This window comes from Anarrhichthys ocellatus, unplaced genomic scaffold (assembly GCF_004355925.1).
Source record: "Anarrhichthys ocellatus isolate YVR2014 unplaced genomic scaffold, GSC_Weel_1.0 scaffold313, whole genome shotgun sequence".
Classification (NCBI taxonomy): Eukaryota; Metazoa; Chordata; class Actinopteri; order Perciformes; family Anarhichadidae; genus Anarrhichthys; species Anarrhichthys ocellatus.
Window position 1 is genome coordinate 15192 of NW_022280323.1, and position 25862 is coordinate 41053.

At 46.3% G+C, this 25862-nt stretch overlaps 1 protein-coding gene across 1 annotated transcript in view; it reads left to right on the forward strand.

The window, feature by feature from the left end:
- The first annotated feature begins 320 nt into the window (after positions 1 to 320).
- Positions 321 to 25862, forward strand: part of LOC116401276 (metallophosphoesterase domain-containing protein 1-like) — a 41106-nt gene continuing 15564 nt past the window's right edge. Inside the window, exons 1-2 of the mRNA XM_031879600.1 lie at positions 321 to 356; positions 17436 to 17505. Coding sequence (XP_031735460.1) covers positions 17504 to 17505 — 2 coding nt within the window. The 5' untranslated portion in view covers positions 321 to 356; positions 17436 to 17503. The remainder of the gene's footprint in view (positions 357 to 17435; positions 17506 to 25862) is intronic.

The window sequence follows — 25862 nt, forward strand, 5'->3', positions numbered from 1 at the left end:
TCGCCACCTTAACGTGGTGGAGGAGTTTGAGTGGCTCAGTGATCCTGGGAGCTATGTTGTCCGGGGCATTAGCCCCTGGTAGGGTCTCCCAAGGCAAACAGGTTTCAGGGGAGAGCCCAGACTAAGAGCGGTTCAAAACAACCCTTATGACAGTTAGCCCACGGACTTCAGCCACCTCGCCCAGACCAGGGAAACCGGGGCACCCTCCCGGAGCCAGACCCAGGAGGGGAGCTCGTAGGCGAGCGTCTGGTGGCCGGGCCTTCGCCCATGGGGCCCGGTCGGGCTCAGCCCGAAGAAACACCATGGAGCAGCCACCCTGTGGACTCACCACCCGCAGGGACAAGCATCGGGGTCAGGTGCAATGCAGACCAGGCGGCAGGTCGGGCAGGAGGCCCGGGCATGCCGATCGCCGGCAGCATAGACTAGCTCTAGGGACGTGGAACGTCACCTCGCTAGCGGGGAAAGAGCCAGAGCTGGTGCAGGAGGTGGAGCGATACCAGCTAGATATAGTTGGACTCACCTCCACACACAGCGTTGGCCCTGGACTTTGTCCTTTTCCGGAGTTGCCCAAGGTGAGAGGCGCCGGGCGGGAGTGGGGATACTCACGAGCCCCCGGCTGAGCGCCGCTGTGTTGGAGTTCTCCCCGGAGAACGAGAGGGTCGCCTCCATGCGCCTACGGGTTGCGGGGAGCAAGGCTCTGACTGTGGTTTGTGCTTACGCACCAAACAGCAGTTCAGAGTATCCGGCCTTCTTGGAGTCGGTGGGAGGGGTCCTGGAAAGGGCGCCGCCTACCGACTCCATAGTTCTCCTGGGGGACTTCAACGCTCACGTGGGCAATGACGGAGAAACCTGGCGGGGGGTGATTGGGAGGAACGGCTTGCCCGATCTGAACCCGAATTGTGTTTCGTTATTGGACTTCTGTGCGTGCCACGGTTTGGCCATAACGAACACTATGTTCGAACATAAGGTGGCTCATAAGTGTACCTGGTACCAGAACACCTTAGGCCGGATCAATGATCGACTTTGTAATCGTATCATTTGATTTGCGGCCGTATGTCTTGGACACTCGGGTGAAGAGAGGAGCAGAGCTGTCAACTGATCACCACCTGGTGGTGAGTTGGATCAGATGGCAGGGGAACCGGTTGGAGAGACCCAGCAAGCCCAAACATGTAGTGAGGGTGAACTGGGAACGTCTGGCGGAGGACCCTGTCCGGGAGGTCTTTAACTCCCACCTCCGGAAGAACTTCTCACACATCCCGAGGGAGGTTGGGGACACGGAATCCGAATGGACCATGTTCAAAGCCTCTATTGTGGACGCGGCCGCTAGGAGCTGTGGCCGGAAGGTCATCGGTGCCTGTCATAGCGGCAACCCGAGAACCCGGTGGTGGACACCGGAGGTGAGGGAAGCCGTCAAGCTGAAGAAGGAGACCTTCAAGGCCTGGTTGGCCCAGGGGTCTCCTGAAGCAGCTGACAGGTACCGGCAGGCCAGAAGGGCTGCAGCTGCGGTGGTCGCGAATGCTAAAACTCGGGTATGGGAGGAGTTCGGGGAGGCCATGGAGAAGGACTTTCGGTTGGCCTCAAGGAGGTTCTGGCAAACCATCCGACGGCTCAGAAAGGGAAAGCAGGGCTTACCCCAGGCTGTTCTCAGCAGGGGGGGGGGAACTGCTGACGGGGGACATCGTCGGGCGGTGGAAAGAGCACTTTGAGGAACTCCTAAACCCGACCAACATGTCCTCTGCAGAGGAGGCAGCGCCTGAGGACCTAGGGAGAGGCTCACCCATATCCCTGGCAGAGGTCGCTGAGGTAGTTAAAAAGCTCCTTGGTGGCAAGGCGCCTCGGGTGGATGACATCCGCCCTGAGATGCTGAAAGCGCTGGACATAGTTGGGCTGTCCTGGCTGACACGCCTCTTCAATGTCGCATGGGGGTCGGGATCAGTGCCCATTGAATGGCAGACCGGGGTGGTGGTTCCCATCTTCAAAAAGGGGGACCGGAGAGTGTGCTCGAATTACCGGGGTATCACACTACTCAGCCTCCCGGGGAAGGCTTATGCCAGGGTGCTGGAAAGGAGGCTCCGACCGCTTGCCGAACCTCGGATTCAAGAGGAGCAGTGCGGATTCCGTCCCGGCCGTGGAACAGTGGACCAGCTCTTTACCCTCGCAAGACTACTGGAGGGGTTCTGGGAGTTTGCCCAACCAGTCTACATGTGCTTTGTGGACTTGGAGAAGGCTTTCGACCGGGTCCCTCGGGGGTTCTTGTGGGGGGTGCTGCGGGAGTATGGGGTGCCGGACCCGTTACAACAGGCGATCCGGTCTCTGTACGACTGCAGTAGGAGCTGTGTCCTGTTCTTGTGTCTTGTTCACGAGTGAGGGTAAGATGGAGCGGGAAGGCAAAGCTCTCAATTTACCACGCGGTCTACGTTCCTACCCTAACCTATGGTCACGAACTCTGGGTCATGACCGAAAGGACAAGGTCGCGGCTACAAGCGACCGAAATGAGTTTCCTCCGTAGGGTGGCCGGGCTCAGCCTTAGAGATAGGGTAAGGAGCTCGGTCATCAGGAGGGAGCTTGGAGTCGAGCCGCTACTCCTTCACGTCGAAAGGAGTCAGCTGAGGTGGTTCGGGCATCTAATTAGGATGCCTCCTGGACGCCTCCCACTGGAGGTTTTCCAGGCATGTCCAACTGGGAAGAGACCCCGGGGAAGACCCAGAACACGCTGGAGAGATTACATCTCCCAGCTGGCCTGGGAACGCCTCGGGATCCCCCAGAATGAGCTGGAACATGTTGCCGGTGAGAGGGAGGTCTGGGTCAGCCTGCTTGGCCTGCTGCCACCGCGACCCGACCCCGGATAAGCGGAGGAAAATGGATGTATGGATGGATAGTTTAATTGAAACTTGGTTTGGGAATAAGACCAACTGAAACAATAAGGGTCTTCATGGTGACTTAATTAAGATGACCAATCTTCAATAAGTGAACTTGCCATTAATGTCAAAATCTTGTTTTCAGACTATGATCATTTTATTAAATCTGGAGCCACTCTTTAGAGGTTTAACAACTTTAGGTAGTCGCACATGATCTTCATTACAATACCTTTCAAGGCTTTTTTTGTCATTCATTGATTGCTGTCAGGATGCAATGAAAAATTTAACAAAAATATCAAAACGTTTTTTTAAAAAGATTACCAACCCTACCTTTAACCACCTTTTAATGACCCGACAGAGCTGTTGACAGATCCATCATTGCAAGCATTGTCTGCTCAAGCTTTGTTCAATTCTACAGAACTTTATTTTTAGTTCTGGTCGAGTTTTCAAAGATTACGGACAGAAATACAGTCATGAATTCAATGCGTGTGAAATGATGCATGGAGCCCCTAGAATCTTCTGTGTGATTTGATGCAGTCATAAAACTTTAATCTTGTTTTTGAATATTTGATTTAGTCTATTTGTGATCTACCTTCACTGAAGAATGGCTCTGTCACCATCTGTAGTTCAAAACTAAATATACAAATAGTTTGATCACACTCCTCGTAGGACCACATCTACTGAACTGAGGATGTGACATGAAACCCTACCCGGGACGGCTGGAATCGGTTTTGGCTCTCCTGACATCAGACTGGACTGGAGAGCAAAAAGCAGCAGATGAGATGAAAAGATGGAGGGGGAGTTAGAGTCATGACAGCAGAGGAGAGCAGGAACAGGGGACTCGGCTATTCATCTGTCACTAATCCTGTATATCATTCCTTACCTCTGCCTGTCCGGCTCCATCCTACTTCCCCCTCTCTGCATCTGTCTTTGCTTTCATTCCTCGCATCTTGGTGCATTGTTGTATCTCATTTATCTTTTTTCCCCCTATCCTCCTTTTCCTCCACTTCTTGCTCTGCGTTATTCTCTTTGTCTGCCTATCCATCGCTACTCATCCCTTCTCCTCCGGTTTCTTCTTTTTCTGCCCACACTTCCACCCATCTACGGCAGCAGACTTTCTTTGACTAAAAGCAGGAAACATCCAGGGGACTGAGACCTGCCAGGTGTGTGTGTTTGTGTTTGTGTGTGTGTGTGTGTGTGTGTGTGTGTGTGTGTGTGTGTGTGTGTAATTGACGCATGCCTCGAGGTCTGATATTTCAGTGTTTCAGCAAACAAGCACATTGTACAGCCTTGGGGATGGATGGATGGATATACGGTGTAGATGGATGGATGGATGGATTTAAATGAGAGGAAGTTGGTGTGATGGCGGTGCAGTTTTTGGAGGCAGCTGCCAGTGACAGCAATCACTCGGGGGATGGATTGGGAATAGAATCTGTCTGAGAAGAGGAAGGCAGATTATTCACAGATGTTTTCAGCTAGAGAGTTGTTTTGTAGTGCACAGCTCTGGTTGGACAAACTTTTCCTGCTGAAAGAATATTAAATGATTTACAGTGGAAACAGTTTATAGTAATCACGTCTGTACCGGTCAAATTGATCAGAATAAGCAGATGATTATTATAACTCATATTTTTGTCTATTTAATTAATTATTTTTCTTTGTTCTTTTCTTTTATTTAGCTTTATAGCTTATTTGCATTTGAATACATGATTATAAAGTTTTGAAACAGACAGCTTCGCTATTTACTGAATAGATTGTTTCAAATTACCGTACAACTCTTTCAAACGCTTTTGAAATGACTGTAAATGAAATGACGGTACTGTGTATAATTCAAATACACTGTAGCCCTGCTCAAAGTGGACATTAAATGACCGAGAATTATCAATCAGCGTTGCCACATGGGAAATATTGAACTATTGTACCTGTTGGGAACGAAGAGGAGCGTGTTTGAGTTATCAGCATATAAGAAAACAAAATTATTGACATCAATAGAATTATTAATGTCAGTAAGATTATTAACGAATCGCCACCTTAACGTGGTGGAGGAGTTTGAGTGGCTCAGTGATCCTGGGAGCTATGTTGTCCGGGGCATTAGCCCCTGGTAGGGTCTCCCAAGGCAAACAGGTCTCGGGGGAGAGCCCAGACTAAGAGCGGTTCAAACAACCCTAATGATAAGCAGCCCACGGACTTTAGCCACCTCGCCCGGACCAGGGAAACCGGGGCACCCTCCCGGAGCCAGACCCAGGAGGGGAGCTCGTCGGCGAGCGTCTGGTGGCCGGGCCTTCGCCCATGGGGCCCGGTCGGGCTCAGCCCGAATAAACAGCATGGAGCAGCCACCCTGTGGACCCACCACCCGCAGGGACAAGCATCGGGGTCGGGTGCAATGCAGACCGGGCGGCGGGTCAGGCGGGAGGCCTGGGCGAGCCGATCGCCGGCGGCATAGACTAGCTCTAGGGACGTGGAACGTCACCTCGCTAGCGGGGAAAGAGCCAGAGCTGGTGCAGGAGGTGGAGCGATACCAGCTAGATATAGTTGGACTCACCTCCACACACAGCGCTGGCTCTGGAACCAAGCTCCTGGAGAGAGGTTGGACTTTGTCCTTTTCCAGAGTCGCCCAAGGTGAGAGGCGCCGGGCGGGAGTGGGGATACTCACGAGCCCCCGGCTGAGTGCCGCTGTGTTGGAGTTCTCCCGGGAGAACGAGAGGGTCGCCTCCATGCGCCTACGGGTTGCGGGGAGCAAGGCTCTGACTGTGGTTTGTGCTTACGCACCAAACAGCAGTTCAGAGTATCCGGCCTTCTTGGAGTCGGTGGGAGGGGTCCTGGAAAGGGCGCCACCTACCGACTCCATAGTTCTCCTGGGGGACTTCAATGCTCACGTGGGCAATGATGGAGAAACCTGGCGGGGGGTGATTGGGAGGAACGGCTTGCCCGATCTGAACCCGAATGGTGTCTCGTTATTGGACTTCTGTGCGTGCCATGGTTTGGCCATAACGAACACCATGTTCGAACATAAGGTGGCTCATAAGTGTACCTGGCTGACAGGTACCGGCAGTCCAGAAGGGCTGCAGCTGCGGTGGTCACGAATGCTAAAACTCGGGTATGGGAGGAGTTCGGGGAAGCCATGGAGAAGGACTTTCGGTTGGCCTCAAGGAGGTTCTGGCAAACTATCCGACGGCTCAGGAAGGGAAAGCAGGGCTTACCCCAGGCTGTTCTCAGCAGGGGGGGGGAACTGCTGACCCGGACAGGGGACATCGTCGGGCGGTGGAAAGAGCACTTTGAGGAACTCCTAAACCCGACCAACATGTCCTCTGCAGAGGAGGAAGCGCCTGAAGATCTAGGGGGAGGCTCACCCATATCCCTGGCAGAGGCCGCTGAGGTAGTTAAAAAGCTCCTTGGTGGCAAGGCGCCTCGGGTGGATGACATCCGCCCTGAGATGCTGAAAGCGCTGGACATAGTTGGGCTGTCCTGGCTGACACGCCTCTTCAATGTCGCATGGGGGTCGGGATCAGTGCCCATGGACTGGCAGACCAGGGTGGTGGTTCCCATTTTCAAAAAGGGGGACCGGAGGGTGTGCTCGAATTACCGGGGTATCACACTACTCAGCCTCCCGGGGAAGGCTTATGCCAGGGTGCTGGAAAGGAGGCTCCGACCGTTTGTCGAACCTCAGATACAAGAGGAGCAATGCGGATTCAGTCCCGGCCGTGGAACAGTGGACCAGCTCTTTACCCTCGCAAGACTACTGGAGGGGTTCTGGGAGTTTGCCCAACCAGTCTACATGTGCTTTGTGGACTTGGAGAAGGCTTTCGACCGGGTCCCTCGGGGGTTCTTGTGGGGGGTGCTGCGGGAGTATGGGGTGCCGGACCCGTTACAACAGGCGATCCGGTCTCTGTACGACTGCAGTAGGAGCTGGGTCCGCATTCTCGGCAATAAGTCAGACACGTTCCCGGTGGGTGTTGGCCTCCGCCAGGGCTGCCCTTTGTCTCCGGTCCTGTTCGTGACTTTCATGGACAGGATATCTAGGCGCAGCCTGGGGGTGGAGAACGTCAGGTTCGGGGGTCTCGGGATCGCCTGTCTGCTGTTTGCAGATGATGTGGTCCTGTTAGCCTCCTCAGATCGTGACCTCCAGCATTCACTGGGGCGGTTTGCAGCCGAGTGTGAAGCGGCGGGGATGAGAGTTAGCACCTCCAAATCTGAGGCCATGATGCTCTGCCGGAAACCTGTGGATTGCTCCCTCCAGGTGGGGACGGAGGGCCTACCTCAAGCGAAGGAGTTCAAGTATCTTGGGGTCTTGTTCACGAGTGAGGGTAAGATGGAGCGGGAGATCGACAGATGGATCGGTGCGGCTGCAGCAGTAAAGCAGGCGCTGCACCGGACCGTCTTGGTGAAGAGGGAGCTGAGCCGGAAGGCAAAGCTCTCAATTTACCACTCGGTCTACGTTCCTACCCTCACCTATGGTCACGAACTCTGGGTCGTGACCGAAAGGACAAGGTCGCGGTTACAAGCGGCCGAAATGAGCTTCCTCCGTAGGGTGGCCAGGCTCAGCCTTAGAGATAGGGTAAGGAGCTCGGTCATCAGGAGGGAGCTTGGAGTCGAGTCGCCACTCCTTCGCGTCGAAAGGAGTCAGCTGAGGTGGTTCGGGCATCTAATTAGGATGCCTCCTGGACGCCTCCCACTGGAGGTTTTCCAGGCATGTCCAACTGGGAAGAGACCCCGGGGAAGACCCAGAACACGCTGGAGGGATTACATCTCCCAGCTGGCCTGGGAACGCCTCGGGATCCCCCAGAATGAGCTGGAACATGTTGCCGGTGAGAGGGAAGTCTGGGTCAGCCTGCTTGGCCTGTTGCCACCGCGACCCGACCCCGGATAAGTGGAGGAAAATGGATGGATGGATGGATAATAACGGGGCACCACCCTGCGAACAGGGACCAATAACAAACTATAAATTAAGTCTCATAATTAGTGTTCACTCACAATGTAAATAGTCAAAGTACTATTACACATTCAGAGTGAAAGTGAAGGTTTAAGTTCGAGCCACAGACCACATATCCAGCTATTATCAAAATACACATGCACAAAGTAATCACAGACAGGAAGTGTGTGTGTGTGTGTGTGTGTGTGTGTGTGTTTGCATGCAGTGTGTGTGTAGGGGAGGGCGAGTGAAAAGCTCAGACAACGTATGATGTAATCTAAAACGTGGCGAAGTCTAAAATGGCGGTAGACAATAGAGATCTCGTTATCTACACGTGTCTGAAGCCATTAGCGCAACTCCTGAGCTACATTAGCTTAAAGCTATATGTGTGTGGGGGTTAGTAAAAGAAGAGAGAAAGCAAACAAAACAAAATAAATCCTCCAAAAAACAAATTAAGATCCTCCCCGCCGTGGTGGAGTACAGAAGATTGCTCTCTCATCTACAGAAACAGAGCTGACGACTCTCTGATTCGCACAGCCACGGTCCTGACCTCTGAACTGATGAGAAACAACTTCCGGCCTCACCAGCGATGAAACATCTCAACACGATTGCAGCAGAATTGAAATACACAGCATTAACGATCTCGGTCGTTCATCTCGGCGATTGTTGAGCATACACCACGTTATAAAAATGGCAAAGTAACTTAAGCAACACAAACAAGATAAGAAACACAACAGACTAAATCTGCTCAGACTCTATTTGCCTTACTATGAGTCGATTTCGTGGCGGTCGATGCGGTCCTTCTGAGTTTCTATGCTGACTCAGGCTACGCAGCTGTTGGGAATAACATAGCCTCAAAAAGGGGGCACCAATATGTTGGGAACGTAAAGGAGCATGTTTGGGTTATCAGCATCTAAGAAACTAAATTCTTGACATCAATAGAATTATTAATGTCAGTAACAATTATTAATGATTATTAATAATAACGGGGCACCACCCTGCGAACAGGGACCAATAACCAAACGATAAAACTAAGTCTCATAATTAGTGTTCATCATTCTCGCAATGTCAATAGTCTGAGTACTATTACACATTCAGAGTGAAAGTGAAGGTTTAAGTTTGAGCACAGACCACATATACAGCTATTATCACAATACATGCACAAAGTAATCACAGACAGCTGCTCTTTAAAATATAACAGTTTATTACGTTCTAATATTAATGATCTAGTCAACTAATATCTAAACTAACAACAACTATACATTCATGAGCACGCTATCTAAAATCAACAGACGATTGAAAAGAGGGGGGGAAGTGTGTGTGCGCGTGTGTGTGTGTGTGTGTGTGTGTGTGTGTGTGCGTAAGGGGGAGGAGCGAGGGAACAGCTCAGCGACGTATGACGTAGTTGGGACGTAGTGACGTCTCTCATGCGTGAGACTCAAAAATGGCGGATAGCCAACAGGAGACCTGGCGTCTATACGTGCCGGTAGCCGTTTAGCAAAGTAGCTACATTAGCTCAAAGCTATATGTGTGTGTGTGTGTGTGTGTGTGTGTGTGTGTGTGTGTGTGTGTGTGTGTGTGTGTGTGTGTGTGTGTGGATTAGTAAAAGAGAAGGGAAAGGAACAAAACAAAATGAAATAAAAAAAAAGATTAAGATCCTCTGCGCCGCGCTGGAGTACGGAAGATTGCTCTCTCAGCCAGGGGAGCAAGAACCGCGACTCTTTGTCTCAGCCGGCGGTTCTGACCTCCTGAACTGATGAGAAGCAACTTCGACCTCACTGCGGCTGTCTCGACACGAATCACGGTAGCATAGAATACACGGTAACTTCTACACAACACTAGCAATTTCAGGGATCGCCAGTGTCGGTGATCATAAAGCATATACCACGTTATAAAAATGAACAGTACTTTAAGCACACAAACATAAAATAAACACAAATGAACTCTCTCTAACTCTATTTCACCTTACGGTACGATGCAATCGTGATGATTGAGGGGGGTTCTTCTGAGAGGTTCTTCTGAGCTTCGTTGGGCCCAGGCAGCGCGGCTGCGGGAGGTGTTCTCTCGGTAGGAGAGATTCGCTGTTGTCTGGATAAGGGATTTTCGCGTCCTTATGTCCGGAGCAAACGAGGCGCTTGGTGGAGATTGGAAGTTCTCTCTCTCTCTCTCTCTGAAGAAGTCTTGCTTCTTCACTTCTGCAGGACTAAAAAGGGGTTCGCTTCGTGGATACGAACAAAGATAAAATAGACAGTTTGGTGAATTCGGCCAGCGAATATAAACTGTTAAACCTAGGATTTGGTTGAAAAGGGAAACAACGTTGGTGTGCTCCCTAGCTCGACGGAGGTCGAAGGGAAAAAGCATTGAGGTGGGGGTTGCTGGTAGTTTTGTAGAATGGTGGCTGAACCACAGGGGTCCTGGGGTGTCTTGGCTCTCGGCCAATTAGATTGCAGCGCTGCTTTCAGGTACCTTCAGGAACACATAGTTTTCGGGGGGAGGAAACTCACACCCTAATGTGAATTTCTTCAGAGCTGGGGGTTTGGTGCTCAAACTACAATCAGGATGAAACCTTTTCTTGCAAAAGGGAAGGCCTGACTCTCTTTGTTCCACAGCACATGTCGAAGCCATATAGTCAGATCCCAACACAGCTCCGTGCTGCGCGATGACGACACTCTCTGTGTGTCAGAGATATTTCCTTCAGTTCGTTAAGGGAATTTCTCGGCCTTGTAACCGGCATGGATCGGCTTGGATGGGAAATAGAAGTCGTCCTCTTTCTCTGAAGAAGTCCGTTTCTTCACTTCTGCAGGAAAATTGTCCGCTTGCTCTTCCAGGATGCGAACAAAAAACAAAACAACGAAACAGTCCAGTAGATTCATCCAGTGAATATAAAACTGTTTAACCTAGGATTTTCTTTTTAAACACAGCAACGTTGCGTGTTGAATCACATCGAATGGCATAGAGATGGGGGAGCAAGGCTGTTTTATGGAAACAGGGGCTGAGCCACGGGGGTCCTGGGGCGTCTGTGGCCCTTTGTGGCCCAATAAGAGCAGCGGCGTGTTCTCTCAACCAAACTACCTCAGAATTTCACAAGGATGTGTGAAATAGTTTTATTGGGCGTTTGGCCCTTATCAACCCCAAATCACAAATTCCTTTGTCTCAAAGCACATGGCGAATCCAAACACATGGCCCCAACATACCAGAGGCTTAAGATTAGCTAATTTTGAGGAAAATGATTGTATGCGAATCATAACCAAGATACGTTGGTGTTTTTTAAGCATACTAGTGATGTAAACTCTCCTTAAATAAGCATTGAGTGGCAGCCATGCTCCTGAGTCACATATGATTAACATCATAGCCTACACAGAGCATGATTGGCTGGAAAGAAGTCTCCTTAGAAGAGATGCGTGAACATAGACGTAGGATCCATATTTTGCGATCTGGAAATGAATGAAAATGAGACACCGCAGATCAAAATCAACCACTAATTGTTTGCGTCACAAAATTGTCAAACCACCGTAGATCATAGCACTTTTGGCATTATTGATCGTACATCACAGAGAACAAAGTTATCTTACAAACCCGATAACTATGGTACATCTGGCAACACTCATGAATCCATAATGCTTTCTCCAGTCATGTTTGTTTTCTGCTTTCATCACTAAAAGCAGTGACTGTTTACAAGGTAAACAAGGTAAGCGGAGGAACACCCAGGGGCCAACCTCCGGTTCTGTCGAGTGAAGCGAGTGCGGAAGTGTCTTAAAACTTGTATTCTTTGTACTGACCAGCAGGGGGCGACTCCTTCGTTTCCAAAATGAAGTATGATTGTATAGAAGTCTATGAGAAAATGACTCTACTTCTCTCTTGATTTATTACCTCAGTAAACATTGTAAACATGAGTTTATGGTCTCAATCTCTAGTTTCAAGTCTTCTTCAACACAGCATGATGTTCATTTAGTAAATTATGGTTCATTTAGAGTCAAATAGACCATAAAGCAGAGTATGCTTTAGGGCGGACTAACTGTGATTGGCAGGTCGCTGCCACTATCAGAGACACATACGGTGTCTCTACGTCACTCATCTGCATTCCAAATATGGTAACTTCTCTTCATTGGTTGCGAAAAAAACATGGTGATGGCCATGGTGATGGTCCAAAAAAAAATTATAATAATCATAAATTATACAAATATTTGTGTTTTTGAACTATGGAATGTACCCAGTAATATGTGTAAAATATGATATCTGCGCAAAATATATGCTTTTCCTGCTCGTCCTCTCCGCCTGTGTGCTCGTCTGCTTGTGCTCTCCGCCTGTGTGCTCGTCTGCTTGTGCTCTCCGCCTGTGTGCACGACACGTCTCAGAACGCGCAGCTAGGGGGGCAAAATCGTTTTGGCCCAAAAGAGTCTATGAAGCAGTTTAGCCAATTGCTGATTAAAGATATAAATGAGTGACATACAATTTAGCCAATCAGCGCCCTCAAATACATTCAGCGGGGATTTGGCCCCCCTATCTCCGCGTTCTCGTCAGGAGAAGTCTCTACAGGCGAGCGCGAGTGCCAGCGCCAGCGCGAGCACTACTCCTCCAAGTCTCGTTTGAGAGGAGAACTTTGGCGGAGATTCTGCAGGCCAAAGAGCTGATATCAGATCAGCCTGACCCCACAATCAGACAGCAGACTAGCGGGAAAGGGAAGCAGTACATGCGAAGCTTCTGTACTAGCTGTACACCAGACAGGTTTGGCTAGCTGGATGACGTCATGCTAATAATTTATTTAGCTTTTTAAAACAACGGGGGCAGATTCAGCATGGACAGTTACGGGAGTGAGGGATGAGGAAGTAAGGAAACATGAGAACACCAGGGCACACATGGAGAACTCTGTCAAGCTACATATTAGGCAAAGTGAACATCTTTTCTTCTACATAGTTGTCCTCAGTCTCATCTGCTTAACTTGGTCATGGAGACATCAACATTTAATTGAGATGGTAAATTAACAGTGAAAACTCATAGCTTAATTTAACATCAGTATTCATATTTACACTTCATGTTTACTTCTCCTGATCTTTACCTCCTATAACAAGGTCCATAGGGCATCTCAATAAATAAACATGTTATATTATATTATATAAGTGTGATTTACTGCTTTTTTTCGTGTTGGAATAAATATTAAATATTTAACTGCAAAGTAGTAGTGCGTGTTTGATACTATTTTTTTTCATTAAATCATACTGGGATGTTTGCTGAAATTGATAGGATGGCCCTACCTAGAAAATTTTCCACCAGCCGCCACTGAGTCTATGCCTAAACCTAGTTTTTTTGGGACTATATTTGTTAATATTTTGGCAAACTGGGACCATAAAAACTATTACCAGTTTTTGTTTGCAGTGCATCCATCCATGTGCAGCATCCATGAGCTGTGTGTCACGACCTCTGCTGCTGCCGTTCACTGCTGCCCGTGTTGTTAAGCGCCCAAATCAGCTGCCAAACTACAACAGCTAACTTCCTGTTCTTTAGTTGTAGACAGTCCTTCAACATTGAGAGATATGATGGTCAGTGCTGGCCTTGGAGGTGGGCATTGGCCTCTCTTCCTGCTCCGGACTGGAGGGCTGCTGTCGTTTGTTGAGCTTCTGGACATCATTGTCTTTCACTCGGCTTCAGTGTCTTTGGTAGAATTTGCAGGTTTATATAAACCTGACAGGGATCGCGAACGTGAACGATTCTACCATGATCCCCAAATATCTGCCCTCTACTACCCAACCCTTGCAACACAAAAGACCTTGCAGTGTTCAATAAAAATGCAAAGGACTGTGTAAAGAAATGGGAAACTCATATAACCATCACGCTTCAGTGAAACGAAAAGAAGAGAACTTCCTGTTGTTTTTTAGAACCCCAGCATGCACCTGCCTCTATTCCATCTGACACAGTCTTTGCCTCACGTGTCCTCCCTCAAAGTTATAGACTAAACTCCTTATCAATTTATCATAAAATAATCATCAGATAAATTGATAATGGAAATAATTGGCCCCTTAAAAGTGTTTGTTTTATGAGATATAGACATCTGCCTGTGTGCCAGTGCTAGTACAGTACTACAGCACACACACACAAACATACACACACATATGCGTCCATTTGAGTGAGCTTCATCAAAGAAACAGTGAGCATGCAACACACATTTCACGTATTTCTACATCATCAGTAGTGTGTGTGTGTGTGTGTGTGTGTGTACGGGTGCTGATGAGTGTGAAAGCGGAGTACAGCTGTGAGCAGACAGGCTAGTGCAGAGCACACACTCTAGACCTCACACACACTCACAGACCAGGGAAACACGTTTCTCTGTGTCCTCACACTGTTTCTTTGATGAAGTTCACTCACTCTGTGTGTGTGTGTGTGTATACGTGTTAGTGTGAGTGAGAGAGAGAGAGAGAGAGTATCAAATGGACAGATGTCCCCACTCTCTGTCCCACAGATGGACTCTGTGATGCCACAGTGTCCTTGTCCAGGATTCACAGGATGCTTGGACACACGCAGGCAAACTGAACCCAACTGGGCCCTTGACTGAGTTTCTGAGTATGTGTGTGTGTGTGTGTGAGTGTGTGTGTGTTTGCTAGAGTATCTAGTGTATCAACAGAGAAAAGACTGTGTCTAGTGTAACACTGTGTGTAGATCAGAGCTCTAGAAATCTTGTCCAATCCTTCCGCTACTTTCTGCTGAGACCCCCACTGCACTCACTGCTTATACAATTACACCATTACAGAGAGCTCACACACACAGAGAAAAACAGAGTGTGTGAGTGTGTGTGTGCGTGTGTGTGTGTGTGTGTGTGCGTGCGTGCATGCATGTGTGTGTCCTGGGACCTGCCATGAGTTACATGAATCGTGCTGTGGGCCAACATGTCCCCAATCTGCCTCTCAGCAGAGAGGTATGGGGTTGAAGACACAGTCGGCGTCACACAGGTGGAGCCAAGGCCAGGGGAAGGGCAGATTAAAGGAGTAGTGCACCTCAAATCCGGCCAACGGTAGTTTCTACATCCTCTGTCTCTCCTGTGTTTCCAGCCTCATCTTACCTCTGACTCGTTAAGTCACACAGTTGCAATGTAGCGCATGCTGGGACTGTTTAAAAGAAGCTTGGTGGGTGGAGCATTCAGACTGCATTGGCGGGATTTTGACTTTTGACTGTTTTGGCATTATTGTTCGTATTGGTCATGATAATGTTGTACTCACAGGAAATAGATCTAAGAAGAAACCAGCAGTCAGACCTCCAGGTTAGTCAAATTTATTTGGAAAAGACAAATAAGGTAAAGATTAAAATCATGACCCCCAAACCGTCTCTCTTCAACATCCAACACAGTTTGCAGACCCACTTCTTGCTTCAACTGTGATCTACTTTAGTTAAGGGACGTTCTCACTCCCAACTCGTCAAATACGGCCGTTTGATCAGCGACTGTTTGCGTTAAATTATGCAATGTGGTCTCATCCATTGTTTGTAGCATTACCTACAGAAAATAATGCACTGTAATTCGTAGCTATCCCGTGAAATGTTTTCATATGTTGTCCACGTAATCAAGATCGAGGCAGTATAATGGCCGTTAAAGCGCACACAGGGCGGGCGGGAGTGGAGGTGCATGGGTTCAGCAAACAGTGATCTTTCCAAGAGACCGCTGTTCGTTCGCATGTGAAACGAGAAGTCAACGTTGATGTTTTTGTCACTTAACTTCGTACTTCAGTAACGGCACTTTTGTGGTTATTTTAACCCAAACAAGGATATTTTCCTAAGGTTTCCTCGGTTTGTTGCCTAAACCTAACTGAGATTCCTGTGAAGGCAGAAGTTTATTTTGAAAAGTCTGTATGCATTTAACAAGTGTAAATTGACACGTGTTGCTGGCTTTTGTAGGACTAATGAAGAGTAACTTTTTGAAGGATATCAGACAAACCGATGAGGATACATTGCCCTAGTGGCTGCAGTAAATATGACTGGAGAAAAGACAGATGACATAGTATAAAGAGTGACAAAGTGGGTTTAGGGAGGTCAGTGTGGATGGAAGTATAGGTCAAACACAGGACTTTCAAGCAGGGATCGCAGTTATTGTCTCGTACCATAACTGACTTATTTCAGCTTACGTATGCGTCATTGACAGAAAAACTACAGTTTTAAGGCTGCAGAAGATTTAGAGACTGCAACCAGTGGAGGCAACCCCCCTGCAAAGAAAACAGCGCTCACTAACTCCACTTAAAATTGATCGAGCGTTTTGTACGTTATAGCATCTGGGCGCCAACAGGGACGTCGTGGTGCATTCAGGTGTACATTGTGAAATCTGAGAAAGTCAAACTGTTGTTTTAAAGTATCCTCCTGCCATCTGGTGGATCTTCTTTTTTAATTAACAATGATTCAATAATTAAAATTGGACCATATGGCCTTGGTGTGGGCACATAAAAAGAAAACGGTATTCGTCATGGTAACATGCAAGAATTTGAAAATGTTCGTGACAGTGCTGGAAAAAAAATGTAATTGAATAGTGTCCTTAAAATCGAAAGCAATCTGTGAATCCCCTAAACTATGTATAATCTATGTAATTTAAAATAACTCCTCTTTGACTTTTGGCTTTACACAGGACACTAACACCAGTCTCCTGGATGAAAGTCCCATGTTTTACCCACACACACCAACCTCCTCACTACACTGATTCATCAAATAAAAACGATTCATTTGAACCTGGGAATTTGTGTGTGCCAAACATGACAAAACATCCTGGTGGACTTTCCGCATTGTTTCCGTGCCACCACCACGTCACACGCAGTTAACAGGTCATGGTAACTTTACTCATTTCTCTGTAAGAACCGGCTCTCAACACAAGGTCTGTTAAGTATCTGTAACGTTTTCAATCACATCACATGTTATTCTTCAGCAGATGGAGTTTGCCTAGTTGTCATGGAATTGCAGATGTTTAATATTTGTGAGATTGGGGTATTGATTAATTGAGGGTTTGTCCCACCAATTTGTCCAATAAACAATATAGAGAACATTTTGTGCAACCCAAGCAAAGTATTGGGTTGCACAAAACTTTGCAACCCAAAGTTGGGGATGGATGGAGTGAATGGTGTTGGGGCAACACACACACAGACACTCACACACACACACACAGTGATAATGGCGCTGCAGGCGAGTCTCCGTCACATCTCTAATCCTCCTTATTGTCAGAGTCAGATATACTCTGCCTTCCAGCACTGTCTTCCTCCCCTCCTTCCTCACCCCATCCGCCCCTCCCGCACTGTTTCAGTCCCTCCTCCCTTTACTCCCCAATTCCTCTCCTTCTTTCTTTAACTCCCTCATCGTGCTGTCACCCATAGCTTTCCCGCTTATTCTCTCCCTCTCGTCTTATTTTCTGTATTAATTATGGAATGCGTCTTTCGCATCCTCCTGTACTGTCTGTCTCTCTTCCCTGCTGTCATTCAGTGTCTAAGTCTCTGTCTCTCTCTGTATTCCTGCTGTGAGGATCAGCCTTCTATGGCAGGCCGACTCGCACGCCTGTGCTGCCCCGCGATTAAACATCAAAGTCTGTGTGCGAACGGGGTAATCGAATGGTGTTTGTCTGCACTGGTTTTCAGTCGCAAAAAAAATTATGAAATTGAAGAACTGTCTCCCTGCAACATGTAAAACAACTTGTTCCCTCTCTGCGTCCCTCTCAGTGCCCCGCTGTGCTGAGTGGGCCGACCGAGTCAAACTCTCACATGCTGTCCATGTACCACCTCAGGCTATGTGAGTGCCCATTTTGCCTGTTTGTGTCCACTAGCCGCCGCCGTGTTTATTGAGTTCTAACTGTCTGTCACAGTTCAGCTCCACACCCTCCTCACTCTTATTGTCAGTCACTCCCTCCTCATTAGTCTAAACTCCCTTCACCTGTTCACTCACCTGCCTCTGATCAGTAATCAAGCCCCTTTATAGACTCCTGCATCCCAGACACATTTGCCAGATTGTTCTTCGGTTCTATGTCAGACTCTCCAGCACACTCTCACGGACTGATCTCCTGTTACCGATCCTGCCTGCCCCTGTTCTACCCGCCTTGCCTGACTCCCGGTAAACCCACCAGCCTTCTGATCCTGACCCTGTTTTCTGACTTGTGTCGTCATCAGATCAGAGGTGTGTTTTTTTTAGGGAACAATGGCTCTTATGCTGCCATTCTTTTGTGGCAGGTCTTGTCATTCAAGGCTAGACTTTAATATTGTTCAGTTCATGTCAATAACTCACAATTTAATTCCTGAACACTTGTGGCTGTCAGTAAGTCTAGCCACAGACTGTTGGAGGAACCTTTTGGAACTCTAATTAGCTACTTCATACTTTTAAAAGTGTGTTTGGATCTTGTAGCTGTAATTACTCAGTTGGAGTTGTTATGCTTTTAGATATGGCATTCAAAGAAGATATAAAGTGTTTGTGGAGCCAACGAAAGCCCCAAATTTGTTAAATGGACTTAGATTTGAATAGCACCCTTCAATTCCTCCAACGACTCAAAACTCTGTTATACATTCGCACACACTGCTGATCAGGATCTAAACTAATGCTCATTCACATAGGGAGCAATTTGGGCTTCAGGGTCTTGCCAGAGGACACTTCGAAATTCGGACCGGAAGAGCCGGGGATCGAACCTCTCTAATTCGGTGCCACAGTCGCCCCATCGTACCTTATATCAGCCACTGATGTGGCAGGGGAAGCACAGGAAGCAGTGAGGGAAACCTGGCTTCTGTCTGCAAGTGACGTAGTATATCAAGCTGCTGTCATAGAAAGTAACGTGGTAATCATAGCGAGTATCACGAACGAGAAACTCCACCAAGGATAGGTGGAAGAGGTGGTGATTGAGTTGGATTTTTCACCAAGGAGGGTGCTGTTTGTTTGGAACCTAAAGTAAATGTTGACTTTATGCTATTAGGTGTTACACTTGTTACATAGTGTTATTTAAGAGTTTGTTAAGGGCTGTTATTATAATTCTTGAGTTATGGTTGTTACATTACATTGTGTTACTTTTAGTTACTTTATTATGTTAGGTTGCTTTGTCAGGTTGCGTTGTTAGGCTACGTTCTTACATTACGTTGCTATATTACGTTACAGCATTATGTTATTACGTTAAGCTGTTACGTTACATCTTCACATTACGTTGTACGTTCTTATCCTATTTTTACAGAAACCATTATATTTTTAACCAAGTAGCTTTGTTGCTCTAACCTAATCAATGCTTACACAATGTTAACCACGTGGCATTGTGCCTTGCAAGTGTTATACAAGGCTCATATGAAATATATTTTTGATTCAGAAACATCCACATTGTCAGTTGAAGGAGATAGATGTCAGGCAATGAAAGTTTGGAAATAAGGTTGTGGGAAAGCACTTAGATAAATAGGTGACTGCATTTATCAATAAGCTATTTCATGTATCTGCTGCATATCAAACACAGAAGAAAAATCGCTCCACAAATGTGTGTGTGTAAGAGGACCGCCAAGCTCCACTCCCCCAACCTGCCTCCCAAGCTGTTATTAGGGTCGTTAAGTCATGAGTAGTTAATTAAATCTAGCAGAGTCTGATCATGGTTGGGTGTTTTCACTGTGTCAGTGCATGTAGTGATTAGCACGGGGTCTGTGTTACACATTAGGATGGACCTTGTTACAGTAATCTATTTTAATTTCTTACCCCACAACCACGGCCCTTCCTCACCTCCTCCTCCGCCATCTCTTTTGTGTGTGTTTGCTGTATTTTTCTTTCTTCTTTCTTGTATGTCTGAATCTGAAAAGTTTTGGTATTGGTGCCAATATATCAGACCTGAGCTGCAGTAATGATACCATAGTTTTACTTTTATTTCATACAACTTTAACAGCGTTTTATTTTAAAACCCTGAATAGGCTGCTTTATTCAGTTTATCATCAATAAATCTCATAAAAAGACCAAAACCAATATGTGTTCAAACTGTTAGTTCCTACTAATGATATAATCTTTGAAATAAGGTCACAATTACTTTGATGTTTTTTCTCTGGTGACAGCTGGTCACAGTAGTTTTAAACAAATGTTACTCAAACTGGAGGGACTATTTTTAGTGGTGGATTAATCTACATTTGTTTTTTTTGTTTTTTTTTTTTTTTTTTTTTTTTTTTTTTTTTTTTTTTTTTTTTTTTGTGTGTGTATTTGTGGGACAGAAGGTTGGTGTGAAAGGGATTGAGTCAAAATGAACTATGTGTGTGTTCATGTTACCCAGTATGACAGTTTGGCTCATTCAGATCAGGTTTTGATACATAAACAAAAGTTGTTAGTTAACATGTGTGTCATTGTATGAATATACAAAATCAAACGTCAAAAAAGAAGCAGAATTTGAACCTTAAAGCTGCTCAACTCAATACTTTTATAACGGATCTGCTATCGGTACTTTAGAAGTTCCGAGGTGGGATCTCCTTGTCTCAAACCTCCTCTCTCTTTGACTTTGTGCTTTACTCTGACACACACTCCGGCTCAGTACAGTGTGAGACACACATCATGGCAGAGAGCAGAAAAAGACCCAAAGTGTGGCTACATTTTACTCCGGTAGATGCTGAGAACTCTCGTTGTCATAAATAAAAGCCTCACAAGTAAAGGAGGAAACGGCAGCAGTTCATCACAACATGTAGCCAACAAGCAGAACATCAATGTGCAGTTTTCTTCTGTTTATTGAGCAGCTGTCCATCCTCGTCCACTGCAGGTAACGATGTAATACGGAGTTTGATCATAAGAATAGGTTAATAAATGAAAGCTAATCACTTAGCTAATTGTTTAGCTGAGAATGTATTTTAAAGATTTTGGAACTTTTAAGTATCTAGTATCGATAAAAGCCTAACAATACCCATCCCTACATAGGAGGCCAGAAAATTAATTAATGCTGCTATGACTGAGGAAATATGTGATAAAAGAAAAATCAGTGCCAGCATTTTATGCCTTGGACACAGTTTGGCAGATATTCAAAAAGCACTATAGTTTGATACCCCTGTGCTTTACCTTGTCTCCAAACTCTGCCTCTCTTTTCCCTGCTGGGCCTCAGAATACCTTCACTGTTCACTTGCTTTTTAAATATTCCCTCTCAGAGACCAAGCTGCTCTCCTGGCAGCTGGTTGCCCCCCCCCCCCCCCAACTAACTAGGAGTGAAGCGAAGAGGGAGAGAGGAGTAATGTGTCAAAAGGAGACGGACAGGGAAGAGGGGGAGAGATGAACGAGAGGGAGAGAGGCAGGCATGGGTGCTCGGCAGTTCTCGGCAGAGGCCTTTAATGATTCATGGACTGACTCCAGTCATACGAGCGGGCCTCCATTCCTGAGACACACACTAATACACACCCGGTGATACATGCAAGCTCAAAAAGTTAAGCAAGGAGCTGTGCATTGCCCTGTTTTTGTTAAGTCTTGAAAAAGCATTTAAGAATATAGCCAGTATATGTGTGTGTGTCATGAAAGTAACGCTTTTGAACACTGTTGTTTGTCTACTGAAGATATACACACAGACATCTATTGTCTCCTTTTTAAAAAAAGAAAGAGCCCATAACAAATGCCAGCCCATCACATTAGCAGATTCTTTTCATATGCTCCACGCTTCCCCCTCCGCTACGTTAACACAAATCACTTGTACCACTTGCTAATCCCTCACCTGATAAAAACATCACAATTCTGAAGCAGGGATATTATCCGTGGAATTACATTCAGTTAGCTCGGCAAACATGGGAGCGGGTCTCTCTGGCGGAGAGCGAGAGAAGCTACGGTCAATTCCTCTGCGAGAGATAATCTCTTTTTTAGCAACCGCGATGGAGACGCCCACGGGTCGGCACGCAGACGTTTATTTCCCGGCACAGGCGGACGCCGCAGAAAGACACGCTGCAAAACGAGATACAAACCGTTTGACAAAAGACTGACGCCTTGTCTTACAGAAGGATTGTCAGTAAAATTAAAGAAGCCGCGGTGCTTTATAATCCTCTGCTGACAAAATGATAGACTGGATCATCGGTGTTTTAGGTGTACTGAAGAACTTTTTCTTTTTACACTAAATTGGATAAACAGCTTCGAAAATGATTAAAAGGAAAGTTTTTTTTTTTGTTTTTTTTGTTTTTTTTGTTTGTTTTTTTAATTTGAAAGTGTATTTTTCAGAAGTTGACAGGAACTCAAAAGCAACATTGATCAACCACAGATCACGTGTGCGAGCATTTGAAGAATCATGAATGCTTTGTCCCATTAACTAAAATACGGTGTATCCTTAACATTGTTGCCAAATCAGCTCTCACATTGTCTAACTTCCCTGGCAACCGCTGGTTCAATTCATTTAAGTGCATTATGAAAATCAACTCCAGGAGTCTGAAACTTGTTGCAGCTAATGCATGGCAGTATAAAGTCGTTCGCTTTTTGTTTTTTTTTCAGCTGTTATCGGTATCTTCCTGTTCCGATGTGAGGGTCCTCTGTCACCCACGGAAGGGCAGGATTCAGAGATAGAATCGCAATTTCAAACCCGACTGCTGCTTCAGAACCACGGACAGCACAGTTTGGCCCCGATCACACCGAGACAAGCCGCTAGAAACACGTGCGCATACAACCATTTTGCAACTGGCGTAGACACCTAAACGTTTAAATATTCTCAACGTTTCAGCTGCAGGCACGGAGTCGCACTGCCCGTCAATGTCATAGTTGGCCCAGGCAGACAGCCAAATGGAGCAAGAGGCGGGCTTTACAATTTACCACTGACTTCCTGTTTTAATGACAGTTTATGTGATAGGAACGGACAGAGGCAGACGAAAGGGTAATATTAGCAGTTTTTAATAACGATGAACATAATATTTCCCTTCCTCCTCCAACAGCAGAGTAACAGCAAGAGCTCCATGTCCGCATTGAATACTTTTTTCCCCTGTTATTTACGTTTGATAGCTCCACCGGCTCATCAGCTGTTTTGCCCGACACTCTTTGCCAACGGGCGTTTTTGAAGCGGCCGCACCTGTTGCGATGCGTCCCGGTGTGATCGGGGCCTCGGGCTACTGATGTTTCCGAGTCATGGTGGGAGGCCGTAGATTCTAATTGGCGCACAAACCTCAGTCAGATAAAGTATCCATGAGTCAGCCAGACTAGACTAACATATTCTGCCTCTGCACTCTCCCTGCTATTAGAAGATGGAGAGAGGGTGGCGGCAGGTGAACACGGGATGCACTCTGGTCAATTTTTTTTAACAAGGGGAATGACATCCTCCCTCAAATTGCTTTCTGTATGAGAAGTGATCAACACCTGCACATGGTACCTTTATGTTTAGGCACGAAACATCAATCTGATTGAGTAGGAAAAGCTATCGGTCGAGGTAAGGGAAAGTTCATGGTTGTAGTTCAAATAATCCGATGCAGATCACAATTTCTGCAGTCAAGGTTGTGAATCCAAACATCCACCTTTCACACACAGGGAATGAAGAGTAATATTAGCATTATTTGAATGACATCAAGACATTTTTCTTTGGAAAACAACATAATGCAGTGAATCTCTTCAAGTTGATCGAGTAGATTTTCACAGGAAGCTGATATGAAATGGCTGTCTGGAAGACAAGAAATCAATGTAAATGCTGGATATGCTTTGGAAAATGGTTGTGAATAACGTCAAGAGAATATGACTAGTTAGTAAGATATGCAAAAGTACAATACGGACCTTTGCAGGACTACTGTGTAGGACTTAGTTTCCTCCTCACATTATAACATAAGTCTTTCTCTGAGTCAGTATTTGGTTTGTCCGTTTTGGGCTACTGTAGAAACATGGCGGTGCAGTAGAGCCCCCTAAATCCTGCACACTGGTCCTTTTAAATTGACTTGAACGGCATCCACCTGTTCTTTCCATCCTCATGAATCCTTCTCTGTGCTGAATACGACTCCGTTATATCTATCTATCTAAGGTGGTCGTTTTTTGAGGGAAACCTCAATGTCTTCCTGTTTGCTCTCTCTTCATCCCTCCATTCACTCTGGGAGCATCGAGCGCACCGCCAAGCACATTTCATTTTAATTGAGAGGTCCATGTGAAGACGGACATGAATATTACATTCCACAGGCCCTATTAATATGCTAAGGCCAGTCTAAATGTTTTAATATCAGCCGGGTAAATTATTGAAACTGTGTTCATGGGCAGCGTCGGATCATTCGTCAGAAATGTTTAGTCTCTGATGTTCAGGAAGTGATGGAATTATAATCGCGTGGCGTTCCAGCCAAAATGTAGGACTTGATTTCCCATGATGCACCGCCACATGTGCTGGACCACCCATCCCCCGCCCGCACGCGACTTGGAGTCTCCGTTTTTAGCTTTCTTAATTGGAGAGAAGGACAAGGAGACTGTGACAGGTATTACTTCCTATTTTCAGGCCAGTCTCTCTGTCTCCGAAGTCCCCAAGCATGTCAGACTCACACACACACACACACACACACACACACTCCGGAAATTATTCAAAGAAAATCCTCATCTGATGTGCCACTGAGCACAGACGTGTCGGGCCACGGCGATAAAGTTGGTGTTTCGAGTGACTGCACTTGGCAATTTAAAAAAAGCCGCTTGCGCAGAGGCGGCACACACACACACACACGTGCGGCGCTTTGGAGAGGAAGATGGATCGGAGTACAGATTGTAAGTGACATGTTAATTTCTTCTCCGTCACTCACGACCGCGGCGTCCGTTATCAAAGTAAAGGGACACGAGCCCCAGCCGTCAAGACTCTCCCGTTCTTCTCTTCTTTTCTCCTCTACTTTTTTTTTCCTCCCGTCGCCGAGCGTTCCGGGGCCCGACTGTGATCAAGGAGGCGTTTAATGTAGCTTTCTGTTCACCCTTCCCCGCCCCCCTGCCGGGGATCCTGTTTGATTCGTACACTAGACGACTGCTATTCATCTTGAAGGTCAAACCTCGTGTTGAGACAGTAGAAGGAGGAAGTCTGTTTGTGTGAGGGGCAAAAAGAGAAGTGAAAGGTCAAGCTGGAGTTCCACAATTTCTCCTTATATTTTTCAAATACAAACCACTCCAGGCCACAACTTCAGGCACAATCGGGTTAAATTCTGTTGGAAGCAAAAAAAAAAAGGTTGGATTGGAGAGCGACTTATTTAAGAAGATGCTTAAAAAACACAGCTACAAAGAGGCCAGATATTTGCTGGCCTGCACCAAAATGTTGCATATGCTGAAACTCGGGAAAACTGCATTAACAAAGTGATTACATTAGACCCTTGTCAAAAATAATCCCAACCCTACAGTCCAATCAACAATGTCAGCAAAAATTGTGGTGTAATATTCACTAACAATGTTTCCCCCGTCTTGCTTTGCTGTGTGTTCAGTGGTTCATTTACATTTCTTTTTTTTTTTGTAATTGTCATGACACAAAAAACGGTACCTGTGACACATTTATGGAAAGCATTAACTCATGCATCATATCTATCGAGCAGGTATGCTGAACCATGCGAACATTTTTGGCTTTACACAAGTCTAAAATTTAAAAAAAAACCATACAAGGTTATCTCCAAACATGTTCTCTCAACACTTCCATTGAAATACCACACTCGATTGTCAATCACCTGCACCCAGAATGCACCTGTGAAAACACCTGTAACCTATTAGGTCACTTAGAATCAGAGCTTGAACACTTGAAATACTAGGATTATAGGTCGACTGATAGGTCGGTTTGACTGATGGCTGCAGTCTCACAGAGACGTACATCAGCGTTTTATATGGAGTCTGTCATTTATTTATGCGCTATAGCCATAAATATGTGACGGACATGGAATTATGTTTTTGAATGTAGACTGCATCTTTTTTTCAGAAAGCTATTCTTCACTACATAAAAACTCCTAAAACCTTGAACGCATTATTCTTTCTGGCAATTGGGGTAAAGAAAAATGTGCGGTAAAACTTTTCGGCCCCGGTGAACAGCTGACAAAGTGGTGTTCCTATCATAATAGCTGCTTTTAATTTTATTTCTATATCAAGTAACATAGACAAAAAACATGCAGAAAATCAGTATCGGAGTATCGGATGAATAATTGTCTTTTTCCTGCTCCAATCTATCATTATTATATCGGTCGAGCTCTAAAAAGGATTTAAAAATGATTTAACTGACTTAAATGCTTCCA